This window comes from Parasteatoda tepidariorum, chromosome 1 (genome assembly GCF_043381705.1).
Source record: "Parasteatoda tepidariorum isolate YZ-2023 chromosome 1, CAS_Ptep_4.0, whole genome shotgun sequence".
Taxonomy (NCBI): Eukaryota; Metazoa; Arthropoda; class Arachnida; order Araneae; family Theridiidae; genus Parasteatoda; species Parasteatoda tepidariorum.
In genome coordinates this window covers 19971722-19996723 of record NC_092204.1, presented here as the reverse complement: position 1 = coordinate 19996723, position 25002 = coordinate 19971722, and the positions used below count along the sequence as shown (strand labels likewise).

Genomic DNA, 25002 nt, shown 5'->3' with positions numbered 1-25002 from the left:
GTTCTTGTATCTTATTCATATTTGTATCTAGTAAACTTTATATTAGTTTCTGTTGTATTATGTATCTTTATTCTAAATATACCCATCGATGCATTATTATTCTAAGATTATTTCTTTCTTACATAGACGGGGATTTATACGTAGCGACTGTAGCTCAATTTTCTGGAGCGGATCCATTGATCTACAGGGAACCTCTAAGGACCGAACAATTCAACTTCGAGCATTTAAATGGTGAGTATTTGTAGTTAACTTTAACCGTCACCTTTAGCACTGTTTTTCGAAGTTCTGTCGCCAAATAAAATAAAAAAAGCCATAATTGAAGTGCCTTACACTTGAAGCAATGCGATGAATTTTAACTGTATATATTATCTTACCGTGAAGAATTATCTGAGCTTTAGAACGGATAAATAACTTAAATATTTTAAAAGTTATTAAACTTTTTGAAAAATCGCCCAATTTGGCGACATTTTGCAACTTAGATGAAAAATCGCTGCCTTATTTTCAGTTTTTGCAATTTTTTATAAGCCCAGGTAATGCAGCATTGGAGTAAGTTTTTAAATATTAAAAAATTAGACCACAAACGCTTTTTATTTTCGCGAAACTGCGGCTTTTCTCCATATTAACTTTTTGCGCCATTTTCAAAATTAGCAAAGACAGCGCTGGATTTAGATAGACTGAACTTGACCCGACAGTCGTGAGTAATAGTTGCAAACTCGCAACAGTAATAAAAATAGCATATTATTATTCTCAAAAAAGCATAAGTATATATTACAACGGAGCCTTTATATTTTATTAGCTTACTAAATTGTAAGTGTTAGAATTGTAAAGTGTTGGGTAGTAAGACTTATCTAGATGCCTCGCATACAACCCAATTATTTATTCGAAGTTCTGTATTTCAATTTCTTCACATAACTTCTATATACAATGAATCCATTCGTTTATAATAGATACACATAAATGATATAAAATCTTCACGCCAAAGCCACAATTAAAAGAAAAATTCATATTAAAAAAAAAACGGATTTAAGGTACGTGAAATCTCACATTCTCACTATCAGTCCCTTTATTCTCTCTCTCTCAAGAAAAACGTCCATCCTCCAACTGAATCCGTTTAACACCGGTTCTACACCTGCTTGTTCTTCATGAGGGACTCAGGACGTCAGGGGGACATTAATTTTGGGGTGAGCTAGTCATGATGTTAAAGAACATAATATATATGTCGTTGGCTAATTGAAAAAATTTGTTTCTTTGAAAACAACTGACGTCATTTGCAGCAAGACAATTGTTGACGTGTGCCTGTTTAGGCAGTGCGATTGTTCTTGTTTTCCAGTGGCGCCATCTATGGCCAAGAATTTGACTTCTGCCACACCATACGTCATACCCGTGTATACGGCGGACCCCTTCATACATCCATTCATTCATCCACAGATCGTAGTTTTGACCTGAATCCGAGAACGATCGATCTCCAATCCAGTACCCCCAGAGGTATTGATTTGTTATGGGAACATGGAGAACTTTTGCAACTCGACAGATTGAGCGTGCATCAGTCACTTTACTACACGGGGAGTCTTCGGCCGTGGGGTTCGAACCCACGAACTCTCGGACATGGGCCCAGCACCGTACCGACCAGACTATCCTGGCCCAACAAGCCCATTATTAGGTTTGAAAAGAGTCAGTTTTTAAGATTAGGGGGGCATAAGAAAGCCGTGGTGGCTTAGGGGATAGAGAATTCGCCTTCCAATAAAGTGAACCCAGATTCGAATCCTAACGATGACTGGTCGACACGAATTCCGCACTCGGATCGCACCGACAACTGTACTTGCGTAAAAATATCCTCAGTGGTAGACGAACCATGGGTTAGAGCCCCCTTGCCGTCAGGCTAACCATGGGAGGTTTTCCTCTCTATGTAACGCAAATGCGGGTTAGTTCCATCAAAATGCCCTTTACGAAGGCGAATTTCTCCCTATACTTGATCCAGGAGTTCCCTTGCCTTCTGGATTTTGTTCAAAATTGCAAGGCTACGGAGTTAAACATTGGAAGTCGTAAACTCAAAATTGGGCCGACTGCTCTGCGGCGGTTATAAAATAAAATTAGCGTATGACATCATATATCAGCCACCATCACTCTTTACATACAGTACAAAAACAACATATTTCCAAAAATATTATTATATTAATTATATTGTTTATTTTAAATATGGAAATGTTTAATTATAGTGGAATATTTTTTTACTAGAACATCATTAAAAATTGTTTAAACTATTTTTATCGAACTAAATATAATTCGGCATGTAAAATCAAGCTTAAGTTATGTCCATTTAATGATACAAAGCAAGCTTATTATAAAGTCAAATCATGTCCATTCTCATAGTTTATTAGGCATTATTTAACATGCGACTTATTCAAATAGCAAACCTCTTTCTAATATAAATATTTTTTACATCTTAAATTTAGTCTGGCACATAAGATAAATCATATCAATTTACAAGAATAGTCCACTGTTTACCTTAAGATGCATCAAAATTGTATTTCTGTTCCTAATAAAATTTGATTTTACATAGTAAATAGGCTTAGTATAGGGAAATTTATATTCTTATGAATGGTTAGACAAATTTCACGAATAGCTAGTCATAATTGAACATAAGATCCATCCGAAAAGCAAATCTATTCCTAAACAAAATATTGCTTTATTTAGGCTTATCTAAAGAAAACTAATAAAAGTTCAGTTTATATTTGTTATAGTTTAAACACGTGATCTCCTCAAATAAATATTCCTAACTAGAATTCGATTTTATTTCTTAAATTCTGACTTACTGTAAATATAACTAATAAAAAATCCTTTACATTTGTTACAATTTGTTCGAATAGCATATATATTCCTAAATAGAATTTCGACTTGCACCCTTTGATCCATAATGGGAAAAGATCAATATTTTGAGGGTGTCGGGGTGGGTTGAAATAATCGAAGCGTTTCCTAATCAACAGCTGTTAATTATTAGACGGTGGCAAGTGGGGTGGGGGGCTCACTCACAAGAATGAGCCTAGTTTTAAGGTTATTAATCACGTGACCATCTGCATATGATTAACGGCACTCCTTTATTGGCTGTTACCAACGCCTCCAAAAGTGTCAATGGCGCCCTTTTGTTTCCAAATTTTTCCAATAAAGTTTCTAACCGTTTCATGTAAATTGTTAACGATTGTGATAAAAGGTCATGAAAAACATTTGCACGTAACAATTTGCATTTTTATCACATTCAAATGATTTTGCTGCCGTTTTAAATAAAAAATAACAATAATAATAGTTTTCTTTTATCTTATTCATGAAGAAGAAAAAAACAGTTATTATAAAAGAACTAAAATAAAAACAATCAATACTATGTGCAGATTTTTTTTAAAAAAAAACAGAACCAATAGTTAATTGTACATTTCAAAATGGAAACCTTAGAACTTTTGCATGAAACTTAATGCATCATCAATACTATTTATAGAGTTTTTTTTAAACAATACTTATGTGTATATTTTTAAAATTATTTTCGAAATTAAAAACTTTACACAGAGAAAAAATTCTGGTAAAATTACCGTACTGTATGATAATAATAATTCCGGGAAAAAAAACTATCCTGACTAATGAAACCAAAAATATGGTATTTAATCCATTCATTTAGTTATATTTACATTTATATGGTATCAGTTTACCTGAAATTCTGGTTTTCAAAATTAAATTCTCATCATCACATATTTATTAAAAAATACAAAACTGGAAAAAAATCTGACCGAGAACTCCCCTCGCTATGAAGTCTAAGGTCGTGTGCTTCTATGTACACAACAAATGGTGCTTTTCAAAGAGTGGAGCTTCTTTCTCCCCTGACTCCCTTTCTATCGCCAACACGTGCCAAACCCTGTCTTAAATAATGACCCAACACCCCTATTTGAAATGGTTAAACCTCGTAGCCATAGTCACCGCAACTACTCCAGGCGAATGGCTGAGATAGTTCTTTACATAGACAAACTATATAACGTCCTGTTCTCGCAACAGTTCAGTTGTGTACGAAGGGGGCATGGAATATAAGGTTTCAGAATTTCGTGACCAATAGCATGATTGTACCAATGTCGATAGAATAGTACAAAAAACCCCTTTAATTTCCCAGATAAGCTGATACCCATCGATCTGAAGCTTGGGGGGGGGGCACCATTGAGGATTGAACACAAGCCTTTTTGAGGACATTATTTTAAAAGAAACTACTAATTATTGAAATAGCCAGTTGTGGCACATATCACCTACAACTTGATTTAAATAATTCTGTTCAACTTTATACTACTAGGTTATGGGTTAAAAGCTCAATTTTTGTATAAAAACCAATGCTCTTGAGGCATGGAAAAATTGTATAGTGAGGTTTATCTCCAATTAATGAAATCAATAATGGAGTGGATTTACCGAAATAGCATTATCTCCGAATTTTAAATCTGCTGCTCTGGGTTTTAATGTGTTTAATAGTAAGCGGTTCTTTATAGCTGGAAAACTTAGGTGTCGGCTCGCTAAACAAGAAAAGCTTATAGACTATTCGAACATGGAAAAAAGAATTAATACAATTGTTCGGCTTTTACGCTACATAAACTTTGTTTTCTTCCAACAATTGCACTAACAGAACGAGAAACTTCGCATAGAAATAGATTAAAAAAAATGTTTTCACGACAGTAACAGTAAAATAATCAACATTTTATCTTTTAATCCTTTTTCTTCTTCATTGGCAAACATTAGTTTATTTTTTTTAAATATTTCAAAAAGTTTAAATAACTAATTTTTTTTTTAAATATTACAAAAGTTACATGGATATAACAAACAAAAAGACTTAAAGCTGATCATTTTAGTCGAATATATAATAAAAGGCTATATGATCATGTGACTTTTTTAATAAAATTGAGCTTGTTGTATTTATTGTTTAATTAATTCTGAGCCCGAGGTTTTAAACATTGTTGTAAAAATTAACCGCTTAGTTCCCGTTGACGCCAACTATTCGAGTTTTATAGTTGCAATTCCTGGAATTTATTAGGTATTAAATCTTCGAAATCTGCCGAAATAATAGTGGTCCCGATAATGAAATATCACTGAAAATTCATTGTATGCAAGCTTTGGTTCCAGTAATCCTTCCCCGTAACGTCGAACATTTCCTTCTCTTCTGCGCGTTCTAAACGAGTGTCCCAACTGTTGCCATCTCGCGTCATAAAGTTATTGGGGAAACTTTTAAATACCTTCCAGCTGTTGCCATTCGCCGTGAGGGTAATGTTGCGGATTATTGCTAAGAGTTTTGGTGATAGCGCCCCCTATCTATCTCTTGCATAATAAACAGGTCGTTAATATAGATGAGTCTGAAATTTTTCCAACTTTTTGTTCTTTCTTTTTTAGCTGTAGGTTCTTTTTTAACTCTTATACTCTCTAACTGTATTTAGCGCAGGGGTCACACTGCCTTATGCATGCTGTTAAATAGGTTTAGCTGCGATCATTGACATATGTTAAAGTTAAAGTTGCTAATTCTTTTGTTGTTACAAATAATTATGTATTCAAAAATTCCTTTTTTTTTCTATCATCAAAATGGCAACAACCAATTAACTGACGAAGTTTCCAACATGAAATTCATTATGACCTTTTATTCGAAACAGATGTAGCCTAAATAAATTCATGATTCAAATTTTAATACCTTTAGACTGATACTTCTTTGTGTATTAGTTGCATATATTTTAGTTCCAGCCTCATTTTGCAAAAAAGAAACGAAACTTTTTTTCTAATCCCCGTCAACTATGATTTGTTATAGATATTAAAAGAACTATTGGATTATAAAACACAAAATTTCAAACACTGTTTAGTTATGTTTGATAAAATCTTTTAAAGCTACCATTTTTTTCTATAAACAGATATTCTTTTACACTTTTTTGTTTATTTTTAACTATCAAGTATATACAATTTTTTTCAAGTGTCTCTATGTTTTCATGATATGAATCTGTTATAAAGCTATTTATTATTGCATGGTTAAACAGAACAATGTTGATACAAATTACTCATTAAATAATAAATGTTGACGTTGTCAATATTAGAAGGAAATTTTTTTAGCAAGGTTGCAGTAGCCTTGTTATAAAATTGTGTAATTTGTGAAATCAAAATAATGTATTAGTGTAAAATATATTTGAGGACTTGATTGTGAAAGACTGTTTGGCAAAAAAACAGTTCACTCTTACACTATGTGACTTTATTCTATAAAAAAATGTGAGGAGGATCCTCTGTGACTTTTTCATTGTGTATTTTTCAAAGTTTCTTTTTGATCTTGATGGCAGGGTAGCCTTCTATTACCTTTGATAGGAAAGGTATATTTGTTTCTGTGAATTTGAAGAGTAAACCCTCTAAAATGTATCGCCCGTGTCATATTTTTATTCACACTTGTTTTTTATTAAAATCTCTTATACGAACAAACTATATTAAGAATAATGAAAAGAAATATCTAAATTGATATATCAAAAAGCATTTGTGTATTAATTATAAACACTAACACTTCTCATATTTATTCTTAAATGGTTTAAAAGGATTAAGGTTACACGGAAAGCATATAATTGTGTATTGATTTCAACGTAGGATTAAATATAAGACAAGCAATTTGAAAGAAGTTAAAATGTTTAAATCAAATTATATTTTACTTTAGATGCTAAAAAAAGTAAATTCGTCTTCTTTGATACTCGAAATCACTTTAGGAATATTCAAGTATTTAGTAGAATTTAAAAAAAAAGCAAATAAATAAACCATTATATCGAGTTACATGCATACAATTAAAAATGATAAGAAAAAAACGTTAAACTCATCATCTAAGTAGTAGTTAAACTTATTCCCGCAGCGTGGCACTGTACACATTTGGTTGAAAAGTGTTCTCAGTTTGTTGCGTTTTGAAATAAAATACGTCGCCTTATGACATTCACTTTATATACTTTACTGATCTTTAATCATTGTACTCGTTTACATGTATGTACTATACTGAAACTAACAAAATCATTTTATCTTTTTTTCTAGCTCCCAGTTTTGTAAACTCCATCCATCACGGGGATTACGTGTACTTCTTCTTTAGGGAAACGGCCGTTGAATACATTAATTGCGGAAAGGTACGTTCTTCTTAGTTTATATCTATGCAATAAGTTTTGCAATTTTTAATGCTATTTGACCTCACTCTTTGAGCCTCTTGAAATGCTGATTATGAATCAAAGCAATTCACTTGGATTTTGGTTTTAATTACAAGCGATGGTTTTTATGACAATCTGTTGGCTAATTGGATTATACTGACGAAAGTGAATTTTGTATAAATCTGTGAACTTCCTAAATTAAAGTACAATAATTCCAAACATCGTTGTTGCGATATTAGCATGTAGGCAACTATGGAAAATGCCAAACAGACCTCTGACCGCTGCCATACAATCCTTTAGCAAAAGTGATTTTTGTTAAGTTCCAAGATTTGAAATACGTTCCGTCAAAAAGAAATTGAAAGTTCAGAAATGGAGCATTTATTTTTGTGATCGATAAATTTCTCTGAAGTAATATCATCTCAATCTATTGACTGATGGTTTTAAATTAATAAGAAACCTAACCGTTTTTCTCAGCGCGAAAGATGGATTCTCATTGGCGACAAAACTTATTGTGAAATGTGTTTCTTATTACAAAACTCATATCAGCAGTCTGTTTTGGCGAAGAAACATATGGACTTTGGCCGTATTGTATCATTAATCACTGACAAAATGAATATTGCCCACTTCATGATTAATCGAGCAGATAATTTGAAATACCTGTCTTTTGGGAACACAGATGATGGAATAAGCAATAAACTGTGAACCTTTCCCTGCCACCATTTATCAAACATTTTCTAACTTTTGTTCTTTGGGCCAAATGACTAATGAGATATATAATTCTTTCTCTTGTTCCCAAAATGATAGGGACTTTTTTAAAGAAAAAAAATTAAATGAAAATTACTGGTAGAAAATTTGTATCACCAACTCTGACGAGACGGCTGGGATTGTTCCCAAGCCTCTCTGAAGCAGCTAATTTGTTGGGCTGCTTGGAAGATTTCTGCTGCTACAAAAATCTCATTAATCTGTGCGAGACAAAGCTCATATTTCATTTCGTATTGTCACACGGGTGGGATGCTTTTAACGTTGTTGTAATGTTTAATATACGTTGTTTTCTCCTTTAAAGAAAACTATCTCTTTTGAATTATGATTCCAATATCTTGAATGTCATAAATTTCACGATGGCTCTTACGGAAAAGGGTTTTACTGTAGATGATTGCTGACATTGGGAAATAATATGTATTCTTCGTATGGAATAAGTAGTTTTGTGATAAGTGAAGCTTTAAATTAATCTACTTAACTGTTAAAATTTGTTAACTACTTTATTCAAGTTGTCACTTTGAAACTCAACTGTTAGTTTTGTTGCGAAATCAGCATAATTCCATTTCATTACCCACGAACATCGTTTTTTCTATTATAAATTTTTAGATAATTATTTTTTTTTCTCAAGTGTTAGTTTTGTTACGAAATCAGCATAATTCCATTTCATTACCCGTGAACATCGTTTTTTTTTCATTATAAATTTTTATATAATTATTTTTTTTCTCAAGTGTTAGTTTTGTTCCGAAATCAGCATAATTCCATTTCATTACCCATGAACATCGTTTTTTTTTATTGTAAATTTTTAGATAATTATTTTTTTCTCAACTGTTAAGTTTTGTTGCGAAATCAGCATAATTTCATTTCATTACCCATGAACATCGTTTTTTTNCGAGCATCGTTTTTTTTGTTAATTATAAATTTTTAGATAATTATTTTTTTTTTCTCAAGTGTTAGTTTTGATGCGAAATTAGCATAATTCCATTTCATTACCCACGAGCATCGTTTTTTTTTTTAATTATAAATTTTTAGATAATTATTTTTTTTTCTCAAGTGTTAGTTTTGTTTCGAAATCAGCATAATTTCATTTCATTACCCATGAACATCGTTTTTTTTTTATTATAAATTTTTAGATAATTATTTTTTTTCTTATCACTTTCATTGGTCTTTTTTTTTTATTTAATATTATACAGTATACTCTCGATATATCGAAAACCTTGTTATATCAACAAAATACTTTTTCCTTTGGAATTATACATCCACCTAATGTTAATTTGAATTCCTATGTCGAAGGGTTTCTTCATAAAACATTGCTATGACGTATTTTTTTGAAATAGAAAATGATTTTTTTTCAAAAAAAATCACAATGTAAGTTCATTGTAAACCAGATCTTTTCTATTTAATACATTATTGTTCTTGTCTACATGTATATTTATTAGTAGTTCATGTTTTCTTATTTTCATGACTCTACTTTTTAGAGTAATATTTTAGAATATATTTTTATACTTTTTAGAACATATTTAGTTCTGATTTTGTTCTCAGAAAACTCGCTATTTCGAAATTCTTTTATCTTCCCTTCAAATTTGAAATATCGAAAGTATACTGTATTTAAATAAGAAGTAATCGAAACATCTTATTTGTGTTACAGTGCCTTTTTGAACTAAACTGGATTGAACACTTTATTTTCCTTCAATTACTTTATATGCATATTTATAGCAAAAGACTTAATGTTTAATTTAAAAAAGATTTATGAAGTTATCTTAGAAAAAATCGGTACCATTCTTTTCGGAATTTGGTCTCTCGACTTCAAGATTTACAAAAAATTCGTTCTGGAAAACAAAACTTAAATTTTATTTTCAAGCGGGAATTTATTATTTTTTTCATTTAAAAATAATAATAGACGACGTACTTATGAGGATTTTATACCTTCCATTTAAGATTTGATGATGATCTGATGGATTTTATACGTTCTCTGTATAAAAACTGCTAAAGAGGGTACTCTGATAATGATTTCATGCATTCTGTTTAAAATCAGTTATAGACGACACTCTGGTGATGATTTTATACACTCTGTTGAAAAACTGTTAAAGATGTCACTTTGGTGATTTTACACGTTCCATTTAAAAACAGTTAAAGATGATACTCTGATGATGATTTTACACGTTCCATTTAAAAACAGTTATAGACGACACTCTGATGAAGATTTTATACATTCTATTTAAAAAACTGTTAAAGATAAGCTCTCTGGTAATGATTTTATAGGTTTCATTTAAAAACTGTTAAAGATAACACTCTGATGATGATATTATAATTGCTATTTTCAACAGGTTAAAATTTTATATATATATTATATTCCGTTGACCATCTTCAAGATTGGATTAAAAGTTTTAATTTGCATTGAAGGAGCACAAACAAATATTTTACTGAATATATTTTGTTGGTTGGCAGATAAAAGCTTACACTGAGCAAAATATATTCTTGAAACATGCAAATATAACAGTTACCTTAATTTTGTAATTTTAATGCAAGAATTTTCATGTAAGTTACCGTTCAACGTTAAAAAAAAAAAATTTTAAACAATTTTTTTTAAAAGTTCTAAAAAGTTACCATTATATAATTTAGTGACAGACTAATTATTTTATATGCTTTATGTATGTTGCACGGTATAATTCAAAAACAGCATTTTTATGTCTACATAGTCTATATTTTTCACTATCCAACCATGTGCAATAGATATATTTTGGCTTAAGTTTCTCAATAAAATTTTTCGTCTGGAATGTTTCAGAATGTCTTAGGAAAAAGCCTTCCTTTTATCTATTCTAATATTTTTCGAACTATCTCTAAATTTAAAATATCAGTTTTCAATAGATCAGCATTTTCCTTGGCGAGATAAAAATTCAAAGTGTAGACTTATGCTTACGTCGACTATTTATAGCCGTTCGTCCGGGTGTAAAGAAGCTGAATTCTTATCAGCCACGCTTCCATAGACCCATAGACATTTTATATCGTTTGTAAGCCGTTCTTTTTACCTCCTACGATCCCATATTTTCCAGGAAAAAGTAAAAAAAAAAAAAAAAATTCCGGATGCTGAGAGATCAAACAGAATAGGGGACTGAAGAAATCGGTTCGCGCGGTGAAAATATTTTCCACAACATTTGCTAGAAGGCGTTGAGCGAAAGCTCATCAACAAGATGGTGAGTAATGAAGGATGAGACCCCCTTTTGTATAGAATGATGGAACGAATTGAAAGGGGGGGTTGAAATAATTCTAGAAGCGTCACGACCATGCTTTTTAATCTTCATAAAGAATAACTTATGTTTGCCGAAGTGTGTGCAATAGCGTATGAAAATGATATAACAACATCGAATCGATGTTCAAATGGTATTTTGTTTTCATCAGCGAAATATCGAAGTTTGTTTTCGTATGTGATATAAAATATTAAATGAATACAATATTGTAGAAAATAGGCGCTAAAAGTTTTTCAAATTTTTCATCGTTTTTTGACAAAATTATTTCTGGGGAATGCTCTCAGCGAACATTTCGCCTTCCAGACTTGAGGATGCAAATTTCGTAGAAAAAAATGTGGTTAAATTTATCAGAATAATAAATTTCATCGCGTTTCTGGAACTATGGGAGCACCGCCAAAGAACGGTAATTTTTACCAAAACGCTTTGGTAATGATTTTGGTAAAATTTACAATAAAATATTGTTTTATAAAATGTGTCAAAATTTGTTAAATGTGGAAAATTTTCTTAATTTTATTATGGAGCTGACATTAAAACCGTTTAAAAGGTTAAATTAACTTTCAAGTTTTTTAATTTTTACTAAATGTGTGGTAGTAAGAACTATAATTTTGAAAACTAGATTTTCCTGTTAGCCTCTACCAAATGTAAGGAAACTGTTACCATACAAATGGTTTGAATACTGTTATTTTGTTTTTTTTTTACGCGAAATACTGTTCTTTTTAAACCGAAATGTATTATAATTGGTTCTAGATTCTTTCCTTTTAGGCATGTTTTCAAACCATTTATAAAATATTATGTGGAGTTGCATTCGTTCCTAGTATATTAATGTAATTTCAATGTCTAATTTACATTAAAACAAACAAAAACATATTTCATAAGTAAGTGGTTATAGCCTGCAAACTCAATACATAGTATCACTTTAGAAACTAAAAACTTAAAAATAAGCCTTTTTTGAGAGGGGAGGACGGGGAAAGTTAAAAATAGAAGAAAAAGAACAAAAAGAGAATAAAAATCGACAGCAATGTGAAAAATTGGCTGTATAAAACTAGATCTAAATATGATTTATTCTTATAAAAGTGCCACTTTTACGTTTTTCATCCTATTTTACAAGTTGATTAAAAAACTTATTTTTTATCCAAAAAATTTTCCAGACGTAGATTTATGAAAGGAAAAGTTAAATTCGCAAGGAATCCATGGTGATGATAAAAGACTTCCAAAACCATATTTCATCAAAGATTGAAAAATTCGATACGACGTTCGGCTGTAAGTCCACAATCGCGCCTTTTTGCGAGGAAACAAAGATCCTCAGACTGTGACGTCAAGAATTGATGAAGATTAATCGCTTTCTTTCTATCGATATCGGAGATGTCGACACGAACAAAGAAAAAAGTAAGAAACAATCGTTTGTGTTAAAAGAGAAGTCATGTCTAGTATTTTTGGCTGAGAAAACAACTATGAAATACCGATAGAGCAAGGAGAGAGAGAAGAAAAAAACATTCATTGAGATCTAAGTACTCTTCGATTAAATTTGTAGATATCTGATCTCTTTAAAGAATTCTTATACATTGTGTGATCTTTATACCTTTCATAGTTATACACTGTTGAAAGAAAATTGCTTGAACGAAAATGGTTAAACAACGATTTATTTAATTGCTTCATTAGGTGGTTATTTTATCATATTCAAACGAAACAGTTAAATAACCACAAATAGGATGGTATTCAAATCCTTAACTGCGAGAAAAACCGCTAATTAACTGCTTTCCACCTAATATGGTTAAACAACCATAATTTTATCGCACCAACTGAGCCCACCTAGTGAAGCCATTTAGTTCCTTGCAGCTGTGAGAAAAACCGCTTATTGACTGCTTTCACATAATCCGGTTAAACAACCATAATTTTATCGCACCAACTGAGCCCACCTAATGAAGCCATTTAGTTCCTTGCAGCTGTGAGAAAAACCACTTATTGACTGCTTTCACATAATCCGGTTAAACAACCAGAATTTTATCGCACCCAACTGGGTCCACATAATGAAGCCATTTAATTCCTTGCAGCTGTGAGAAAAACCGATTCTTGACTGCTTTCACATAATCCGGTTGAACAACCAGAATTTTATCGCACCAACTGGGTCCAACTAATGAAGCCATTTAATTCTTTGCAGCTGTGAGAAAAACCGCTTATTGACTGCTTTCACATAATCCGGTTAAACAACCATAATTTTATCGCACCAACTGAGCCCACCTAATGAAGCCATTTAGTTCCTTGCAGCTGTGAGAAAAACCGATTATTGACTGCTTTCACATAATACGGTTGAACAACCAGAATTTTATCGCACCAACTGGGTCCACATAATGAAGCCATTTAGTTCCTTGCAGCTGTGAGAAAAACCGATTATTGACTGCTTTCACATAATCCGGTTGAACAACCAGAATTTTATCGCACCAACTGGGTCCACCTAAGGAAGCTGTTTAGTTCCTTGCAACTGTGAGAAAAACCGCTTATTCATGAATAGGAAATTGAATTCATGGATATGAAATAAATTTTTTATTTGGTTCAGTGTAGCGCTGAAAAATATATACTGATAACTAACTGATAAAAACTGATTTTCTGTAAGTTGAAAGTATTCATTGTATAGAGTGAGTAAAGTAGTATCTATAGGTCATTAAGTGAGTGTAACTAATAACAAGTTTCAAACAAACAGTAGCAAGAGTTCAGTAAATCCCCGATGTATATTTTTCTATTGTTACGATTACGAGACATTGTATGAACAGTCTTGATATTCCAGGAACTTTTATTATTTGAATAAGTATTTTAACTTAATCCTACTTTTACCGTTTATGAGGTTTTCTGTATTTTATAAATTCTAAAGGTTATGATCCATAAATCGATTTTCAAAAATTAATATCACGATATAGTTAAAAGGCAAATATGGGTTTATCTTCATATTTTTTATGTTTTCAGCTTTTTTTTTTAATGGAATTGCCAATTGAATCGTAAATAGCACAAATCAAATTATAGATTCAAACTGTGTTTTGACTGTATTCGTATACTTACAAATTTATAAAATTATTAGTATACAAGCAGCATATTTGCAGTAGCTGAAACGAATTCAAATTGTTAATAGCACAAATCATTTGTTGATTCTTTTGTGACCTACAAGTCTTAAAAAAAAGCAGATGAAGGCGTGTTTTTGAAGCTTCGATGCAAAAAGGAATCGGCAGTAGTAACCTGGAAGTCGTATTGCAAATTCTATCCTCTAGTGCTACCAGAGCTTAGCTTCACACTGTTGACCATCCTTAAATGGTCATTCTTGTATTCACCCCATTTTTTAAATGTTACTGTAAGTTATGTTCATTCAAGTGAATATGAACCAAATTAAAATGTTAATCACATTGTAAACAGTAGTTTTACTTGGAGTTTTAACAATGTGCATTTTTGTTGTTGCCAGGCCGTGTATTCTAGGGTGGCGAGAGTATGCACCAAAGATAAGGGAGGTCCTCACAAGTTCCGGAATCGTTGGACTTCCTTCCTGAAAGCTCGTCTCAACTGCTCATTACCCGGCGAATTTCCCTTCTACTTCAATGAGATTCGTAAGTATTACACATCTTATTTGTCTCATTGATTAGTTAGGCTCATAAATTAGTTTGTTCGAAAATTTGTATCGCCCTTTTATCTGATAAAAGTGCTGTTGATTGAGAAATTTCTAAAAACCCAACTTGTAAAAATGGGACGATTTTAGAATTTGAAGTTTATAAGCTATCCAAAAACTCCTTCTTTTCTTTGAACAATCACAAGTTAAGGAAAAGATATTAGTTCCAATTAATTAACTTGTTGTTGTCCACTATATTGAGTGTTTTGTAGAGATGGTCCCTAATATACATTTTTTAAATTCTTGTCAAAAATTGAGACAAAACCAAATGAGACTGAACCAAACGGACGATTTTAAAATCATGCCATTACGTAATTCTTTTTCAATCTGTGAGTGCATCATTGTTACATTTAAATTGTGGTGATCGTAAATTATTTTCATAATATTATTTGACATAATAATAATGATAAATAAAAATTGTTTCCAACATTGTTATAAAAAATGCAATGTAAATATATAAATATTACACGAAGAAAAAGTATGTTTCTATACTTCCGGATTATGGAAAAAGTTTCCTTGTTTTTGGTTCTAAGAGAATGCTAAAAAGCTCAGTAATTTTGGCTATAGCACTTTTGTAATAATTTTGGTAAAACTAAAATATGGGTTTATAATATGTGGTAAAATTTGGAAATTTAACGTAATACCTTAGAGCATGACATAAAAACTATTTATTTGGTTAAATTTACTTTTAAGTTTTGTATTTTTTACTAAATACGTAGGAATAAGAATTATAGTTTTTCGAAGCATAATTTCAGGTAAACCGTTTATAATATTAGCGAAAAAATTACGAAATTAATGGTTTAAATACCTTATATTTTGGTTTGATTATACAGAATTATATATTTTTTTTACCAAAAATGCTATTATCTTACACTACAGTAATATTACCAGATTTTTTTTCTCCGTGTAATTGTACTTCAAATATTTTAATAATCATATTCAAACATTTGAAGTACAATAATGCTTAACCGAAATATTTAATTTATGAACCACAATGTTTAGATAAAACCATTTCTGTTCACCAAGAAGACAAAAAAAAATTCCCATCAAGAAGCTGTTGTTAAAAATAATGACTTGCAAAGCTAACTTTAAAAAAAAAAAACCTTTTTAATGATCCTTCTATTAAATTACTTTCTCTTGTTAATTCCTATTATGTCTTCATTTTGTCTGAATTACTACTGCATCGATTCTTCCAAAAGATGCGTTACAAAGAGTATTTAAGGCGAGTTTTATGGTTTGGCGGTAGTGAAAAGAAGTATTTTGTTGCGGGCTAATCTTCATTAAAGACAGTTTAGTTAGGCCGATCTTTAATGGGAGGTAGTATTTTACGTGTTTAATGGTATCCAATAAGTAACCTGCTTTTCGATCCATACCCTCCATCCATTTTCTTTAAAGGGTGGATTATGGTGCTGGCTGGACTATTTGTTTCTTGGAGACTTAATCCTAGGTCCAAGAGGCCTAGGATTAATACCGTAGACTTAAAGTAGATAATAAAGATTGATTCTTTGAGTTACTTCCAACTCATTTGGACTGTATTCGCCTTCTTAATATTGTTTAAAAAATGGAATCTGAAAAAGTTTCAACAGCTGTATAGGATAGATAATACTTTTTTTATGTGTTATCGTTGGCGTAAAAGAATGGTATTTTCGCCAATGAAACATTTATTGTACTTCAAGGAAAGAATGTAAGTTCACTTTTTTCATATTTTTATTATTCCTTTAGCATGAAGCATATTGATGGGAATCAGTTGTACTTATTAATAATGGAATTTTTTAACCAAGAGAGGCATGTTGAGCTCATTTAGTGAGAAAACAAGTTGAGTAGTGATGTAAACATGTTGTAGAAGAAGAATCTGTTTAGATACATTGTACCTGCTCTGCGTACATAAGAATGCCATCATTAAAAGATTAAAAAGCTGTTTGAAAACATAATTTTCTTATTAGTGATAGAAATTTTTAACTGAGAGAGGCATGTTGAGTAGTGATGTAAACATATAGTAGAAGAAGAATGTGTTTAGATACATTGTACCAGCTCTGCATTGATAAGAATGCCATTATTAGAAGATTAGAAAGCTATTTGAAAACATAATTTTCTTATTAGTGATAGAAATTTTTAACTGAGAGAGGCATGTTGAGCTCTTTTAGTGAGAAAACATGTTGAGTAGTGACGTAAACATGTAGTGGAAGAAAAACGTGGTTAGATACATTGAACCAGCTCTGCATTGATAAGAATACTTAATTAATCGAGTGAAAGTACTTGTTTGTACTACAATAATGAGTTTGAAATTAACAGCTTTGTAATGCATAAAAACTTCAGAGATATTTCTGAAATTTTTTTTCTTAAACTTGAAAAAGTAAATGTTGCAATTACTGTTGAGTAAGCTTTTCTAATATAAATCGAGTGATATTGAGATGTTAAGCTATTTTAACGCAAAAACGGAGTTGATTTAGGGAAAGAACATATCTAGTAATATTTCGAAGAGTTATAAATTATTAAAAAGTAATTCAAAATAAGCACTCTAAGAAATAATTACTGCTTTTTTAAAACTCTTAGTTAAGAACTTTTATAAAACAGTACTTATGATAAGTTGTTTTTGATTCTTCATTTTCAAGTTATTTCTTAATAATGGATTTAAAAAGTTAAACTTATTCATTCGCTTATTACTCTGCAAAGATCTATTCTTAGAAAAAGACGCCACAAAAAAACGACTGTCACTTCAAACTTTTTGAGGAATTTCGTCAAATAAGCACTTCGCATACATGAGCAGTCATTTCAATGTCTCTCTAAGAATATTCCAGAACATATTTATAACACGAACAGTATGTGCAAAAGCATGATCTTCTTTATGGCCATCACACTAGGAAATTCATTGTCAAAATGACAAAGAGAGATAAAAAAAAGTGATTCCTCCTTTCTTTTTCGAATTCAATATCGATTCTTATTTAACATCAAAGGTGGAATAGCTGGCTTCTTTACCAATGCAAAGGCCATGTTTATGGCCCAATGCTTTCACTAGATCTTTAATTCTTCTTCTTAGGAGCGCTCGACCGAGCGTAAACAGAATCCTTCTGGATTGGAATTTGTCTTTCTTCTCTTTTTCACCTCACAATATCCCCGGATAAGTCCCCTTTTCTTTTCTTTGACTTCCTCTTATGTCCTTTGTCTGGTTCTTTTGTTCTTTCTCAGAAGACGTCTCTTCCCTCTTTTACCTGATCTTCATTGTCTTTGTCCCATCTTAACGACTCTTTTCTTGCTGGGGACATCTTTTCCACATTCCCGCCAAGAAAAACGAAGCCATTACCCACTTCTCGTCGCCAAACATTAGCTGCCCACTAGACATCTACTAACTCGAGATGCTAGCCAAGTATGGTTTTTTTTTTTTTTCTGCTTGTGTAGTTATTCTGTTAAGCCTTTTTTAATTTTCTTGCGACTTCCTTGAAATTTTAGCTTAGTATTCTCTTAACTATTCTTATAAACTATTTTTCATCTGATTTATGGTTCTGTTAGTTATAAATACCGATTTGTGGCCATTTTGTCTGGTTTATTTTTCTTAAACAATGGTTAAAACTTAATTAATGAAGCTTTTGTTTTTCATATACTCTTTGAGGGGAAGGAAAGTTTTGAAAATAAAGCAACAGAATTAACTAAGTCAATTTAGTTTATCTATAATTTATTTTGTTGAATTTTTACATTTTTACCACAAAATATGTTCGCGTTGAAAACAACTGCCTTTCAAAGAGTTCAAGAGTTTACTATAGAAGTTTCTAAACAATGAATGTATAAATTCACAAGGAAGTCATTGAGGTAAAATATTATTTTTTTTAACTTTAATAAATAAGAAATGTGAACAAGTTATGAAATTTAAGGTGTATAGAAATTAAAGAATAAAGTTAAAGTTAGATTTAGAATAAGCTCATTGAAGAAAAAAAATGCATTGTTTTCGAAAGGAGCAATTAGTATTTGAAGTGACCTCTTGGTCAACAAGAAATATTCATTCTCTAAAAGACACAATTAGCTCTTTGAAGAGGTTTTAGGTTTTAAAGCTGAAAATTGTGTTAAAAAGATTTACGTTAAGTTGTATAAATATATTAACTATATATTTTTTGACTATATATTTATATAATACTCTATATATAGAGAGACATGAAACAAACCTATAATAATCAAATGAAGCATTTGCCACTATATTTCGTCACTCCAGTAAAAAGAAAATCAAGTTTTTTGGAATAGGGAAAGCTGGTTTATTGCCACTGTACGATGAAAGTTAAAAATAATGTGATCCGCTAAAAAGTTTAAGGGTACTAAATTTAGTTAAGCTTCTGCTATAAAAGAAAGAATAACAAGAAACTGAAAATATTGCATTTAATATTATTAAAAGTTCATAGACAATTAAATAACGGCAAAAATTTCTGTGTAGTTACCTTTTATCGTAAAGTAGCAGAAAATATCGAATAAAGTTAAGGCTTGTGTATTGAATGTTTACAACAAACTACATATCGGTTAAAAGTGCAGAAAATAAACTAAATAATAAGGAAAAAGGTATAGGGCAGTTAAACGAAAGACAAAATTAGTACATAACGAAAACGGATATCAAGTCTTTTAAGTAATATAAAGCTAAATTTTAATGTCTCTTTAAATTTGTTCTCTGTAAAATTGATTTAAAATAGTCAAAATTACTTAAAATTGGTTTGCAATTGCCTAATTGCCTATACTTGGTTTAATACAGCCTAAGTTGTCTGAAATTGGCTTAAACTGCCTAATATTGTTCTAGATGATTGGAAAGTTATTCAATCTTGTTTAATTTTGATAAACCCGTTGATTATAGAAGCATTTTTCTGAATAAAACATAACTTCCAGACTTTTTTAATTTTATTTCTTTGAGAGTCACTTTGCGCTTTTAATTTTTTTTTAAAAACGTATATTTTCTTTGCATTTGATAACTTTACACGAACGTTAAGCCAAGAACTAAAACTTAGGACAGTTATCACTCATTTTAAGAACTGCTGCAAAGAAATAGATTGACACTTGATTGACCCTTGCTGCAAAGAAATAGAATTTTTTTACTCTATTCTTAAATCTGCCAAATTACTTCTTTTTTACTTTTGCAAAACCTTATTAAAAATGATTCCCTCAAAAAAGTGCTTCATCGGCAACCACGCATTCTACCCTTTCTTCTTTTCGAACTTTACCCTCTTCCACCCCTTTCTCCCGACCACCCTCGTAACAAAAGGTGTTAAGTTCGAAAATGCATCGTTGTCATTTTTTTTCTCTCATCCAAAGTATGGAGTGTCAGGCGGAAAATATCGAAACCGTTAGAATGGAAGGAAGAAAAAGAAGAAGAAAAAAAAATCTAATAATAAATCACAGGATAGAAAGATTTTTTAAAAACGGCATTTTAAAATGCCTTCACAAAATAGAATCACTATATAAGGGGATAGGAACTTTTCCCTTTTCTTGAAATGGAAAAAAGAAAGAAAGAAAATCAGCTGATTTAAGAAAGCGAGGCAGCTTTTACTGCAACTCGTATTAGTTCAGGTCTACGCGAATGAAGTAGGGAATCGTTTGAGATTTCTAGGGAAAGTTATTCCCTTTCCCCCCCCCTCCGTTTCTAAATTCGGTGAGCGAACCTTGTTCCATACATAATTTAGGCTTTGGAAGAAACTGAATACGAATCTTTGCATTAGAAACCTTGCTTGTTAAGGTAGTTAAACTTTTTTGCATCACTTCTCTTATGGAAAAGATGCATGGGAGATGAGCCATTCCTGCGGGGAAGGGCATTCCTATGGAATAGAATTTAGATGCACATCTAATGCCGTTTCCGGAACTTTATTGGAACTTTTCTTTTCATACATCATATTTAGAATGCTTCTACTTTTTTTGGTGGAGAAAACTTTAAAAAAAATCAAGAATAAAATAACAAACCTATAATATAGATAAAACTCTACTTTTTTTTTTCCTAGCGAAGATTTAGTTTCAAAGCTGTAATCTTAGTTCAGATGCTATAAAGGAACTTAAATAGTTTCTTTGTAATGAAATTATATAAATTGTGCAACATTTTTATAATACCTGCTACAATCATATTTGTATTATGCTATATTTCTACTACGGTAAACAATCTTACCATTTTGTTAAAATCACGTCTTTCGTATTTTTGAAGTTTTCAGTAACTTTTAGGCTAAATTTAAATTTATTATGAAATTATTTTAATCGTGAAACGTTAAGTTATAACGATTAACATAAAGGTCAATTATACTCTAAAAAATGGATTTTATGCTCAATTTATAATGGAAAATTGAATTATTAACATTATTATTATTATTATTAACTTTGAATCGGTAAATGTTAAATTATTATGGTAAAAATAATTTTCAATTATACTTTGACCTTTTCTTCTTCTTTTATGACGCTACAGCCCACAATGGGATTTAGCTTTCAGATCCAAACCTTTCTGCTCTTAGCCTTGGAGTAATTTTGTTACATCAAGCCATCACTTTTTGAATAGATCATGTAAGGTTTAAATAAGACGGGTTTTTTTTTTGTTGTTGCTATTTTTATTATTCGAATAGAAAACTTTGAAAAAAAGGCAATGTGATAAAAATTTCTGACATGATCTCAACTTGTATAGAGTATAAAAAAAATGTTCGTAAGTATTATATTATATATTAATATTGATATTTCAATAAAAAAAAAAACAACTTTTATACAATTTTGCAAACATATTTAAACGATATACGAACCATTTATATAACTTGTTGAAACTCGAACATTAAATTTAGTGAAATTTAAATTGCCAAGATCTCATCTGGAATTCTGCTTGAATTATCGTCTGCCCAGGAAATCGTTAAACAATTCATTCTAATAACTATTTTCATTACGGTTATAAACTACCGCCAACTGTAAATCAAGACAGTCGAACTTGCGCTTAAGAGTGCACATGACATTGAATGAGCATTAAGAAGGCCCCATTGTAATTTGGGACTCTTTATCAAAACGGTAGTTAGCGAAACTATTGTCTTGGATATCGTATTGAATAATGAGAAAAGGCGTGATTTCATGGATCGTCTGCATCGAAAACGATAATTTAGAAGGTTTTTAACCAGACGATTTCTCTTATCTTGAATGAAAGTAGTTTTCGAACGAAGTTAAAAACTAGTTTTAAAACTGTAATTTAATATTTATAATTATGTACTTAAATTTAAATTTTTTTTGTGTGAAATCTAATAAGAATATTTTAATTAAAATTTAATTTTCGTCTGAAATATTTAAAAGCATTTTACATTAATGGATGGTTAAAAATTTATAGTAATGTCTGCTGCTTGAAAATACATTATAATTAATCGAATTATTCGAATGCATTATAATTAATGTACTCGAATTTACTTAATTAAGTTTTGGCAGCAATGTAGAACGCAATTAACGCATAAAAAACATTATATATNTAACATGGATGCTCTGCTGGAGACATCCACCATGGGGTTTTTGCTGTAGCCGTTTTGTCTTGTTTTTGTTATTGTTGCTGTTAGCTTACTTTCCTTGACTAGTGTGTGTGTGTGCATATATATATATATATATATATATATGTGTGTGTGTGTGTGTGTGTGTGTATAAAGCCGATATCGGCAACTAGAACTTTGAATAGTACATTTTGTTGCACTGAAACCATAAAAGTAGTTATCGTTTTACAACCTTCTGTTTACGAGTTTTTCCCGCGGAATGCAAATGGGACGATTTTAAAACGAAATGTGCATAAAATTCTCGTAAAATACTGTCTGGTACCCACGGAATAGAGAATAATCAATGTGGAACAACATATTTGCAATATCGCAGAAGAAACATCTGTAACAATTGCAAAATGTATCGGTTTTAATCTAGATGCTCAAAAGGGCGTTAGGGTGAAAATAAACAAATAAAAATAACGGGATGTGTTGCCAAACCCATCATTAATATCTCGTTCTTTTACACTATTTTTATTTTTTTATTTTTTTCAGAATCCACTAGCCACATTGTAGATGGACTGTACGGCGGGAAACCAGCACAACTGATATACGCTGTCTTTACCACTCCAACGTAAGTGATTTTCAGATCTCTGGAGCTTCTATTTTTTTCCCCCTCATCATTTCATTTTCCTCATTTTTCTTTTTATTTTCCCTGTTTTCCTTCTTATTTTCCCCTTCCCTTCTCTACCTCATATCTTTTTATTTTATTTTCGGATCTGGACGGTTATTATTTTAGTTCCCGTTGCCCATTATTTTTCTCCCGGAAAACTTCGGATGTAAACCCTCTTCCTCTTCTCCCCTCTTATTTTTTCCCTTTTTTTATATATATATATATATATATTTTTGTAGTTTTTCCCTAAGAAAACAAAAACAAAACAACAAGGTGCAGTTGAGAAAATTTTAGGGTGATGCATTATATTTAAGTAGATATTATTATTGTTTTTATTTTCAGCCACTTCTTCTTTTTAGTTTGGGAAAAGTTTCTTTTATTATTTTTTTTTCTCTTCTAGATTTAACCCTAAATTGCAGCATCAATCTTTAGTTTTTCCCCCAAGTTCGAAAGATTACTTCTTATATACTAAGAGTCAACACTCTTTTTCTATTTACTTGTTTCTAGAAAATTTCGTGTGGCTTAGCAAGCGCGCCAATTTTCGATTCAATTAAACCCTGAAAGGCGGGAAATTTTTTTTAATAGCTCTTTCACACTGACATCCGACAACGTCTTTTATAAAATGCTTCCAATTTATGAACGGAGTTCGAAAGTAATAATAAAAATTTAAGTTATCCACCGTTAATTCTCGAACAAGGAGCATTTCATTTTAACAAATTATGTAACTAAATGAGTGTTTGAGTTGAGCTAAGAAAAAAAAAAACTTTTCGCGTTCAAATAATCAGTTTTCGAGGAAGATTAGCCCCGTTATATTTACCGCCTCTCTTTGGCTTAATAATACAGAAGAAAAAGCGCTGACGGGGTATTCTGCTTAGAATAATTAGATCATTTCTAAAGTTAATAAAAATTCTTTCCTTTCATTTTCAAGGTTTTGATGTGCAAGAATTTAATATCGTTTCCCTTAAAAGGCAAAGTGGCTATTTTTTAAAATGTCGCGTGCTTGCATCTTATTTGTTTTTTAGGGAAGTAAATCGCTCTTAAATCGTTGAAAAAATTGGTGTCTTCATAATTAGAGTGCACAAGGATTCAACACTTAACTAAGTTTTTTGTTGTTCAGCACAACCTAGCAGCATATTGATATATTGAATGCATTTTTTTAAAAGTATAATTATTAAGTTTGTAATAAATGAATAATATTATAATTTTTGAAAAGTTTTTTTATAATAATAATAAAGATAATAACCATTATATAAATAATAATAACCATTATCTTTGAAATTGTTTATGATAGAATAATTAATCATTTATATTAAAATTTTGGAGTTTATATCTCATTTTGTAATAAGATATAATGCATTATTAAGTCTTTCAGTTTATAATAAAACTATTGTTTGTGACAACTAGAATTGGCGTCTTAATTAATTGAATGTTTTAAAGGATTTGAATAATGGATCAATGGATTAAATTGAAGTTAATTTAATCTCGTTTTATATAATCAGGGCTGCCACTCCACAGGGAGAACAGAGACAACCTGGAAAATACAGGGAATTTAAAAATCGCCTAAAATAACAGGGCAAATGCAGGGAATTTTGATTTTTCCTTTACTAACTGGGAAAAGACAGTGAATTTTGTTTATTATTTTTGTCTTTTAAAAAATAGTGACCACTCTAAGCGTAATCTATGGGAAATTTAACCATGATATTTCAGCTATACTTAACTATTTCAATTACTATAGCATTATTTAAGTATGTTCAGCTATTTTTCCAGCAATTAAAACTAATAAATATAGTAAGCCCAATATAGTAATTGTTGTTTCCTCTTAATATATTGTGTATAATATGTACAGGGAAAACACAAGAAATTTTTTTTTCCAGATATGAGTGACAACCCTGGTAATGCTACCTTCATTTGTCCATAATGCTATAGCGTATATTTCTTAACATAAACCAATCTTTGCACACCCATATAAAAATGAGTTTTTTTTTTTTTTTTTTTTTTTTTTTTTTTTTTTTTTTTTTTGCACGAAATTTTTTTCGAAACGTTAAACTACGTTTATATAAGTCGAAATAAAGAGAACTAAACATTTTCT

General features: G+C 30.7%; 1 protein-coding gene across 1 annotated transcript in view; it reads left to right on the top strand.

Annotated features, from left to right (window-relative positions):
* The window catches only part of LOC107449387 (semaphorin-1A), a 561149-nt gene that overhangs the window by 487724 nt on the left and 48423 nt on the right, over positions 1-25002 (top strand). Inside the window, exons 8-11 of the mRNA XM_043039234.2 lie at positions 127-231; positions 7051-7139; positions 14607-14748; positions 22796-22874. Coding sequence (XP_042895168.1) covers positions 127-231; positions 7051-7139; positions 14607-14748; positions 22796-22874 — 415 coding nt within the window. The remainder of the gene's footprint in view (positions 1-126; positions 232-7050; positions 7140-14606; positions 14749-22795; positions 22875-25002) is intronic.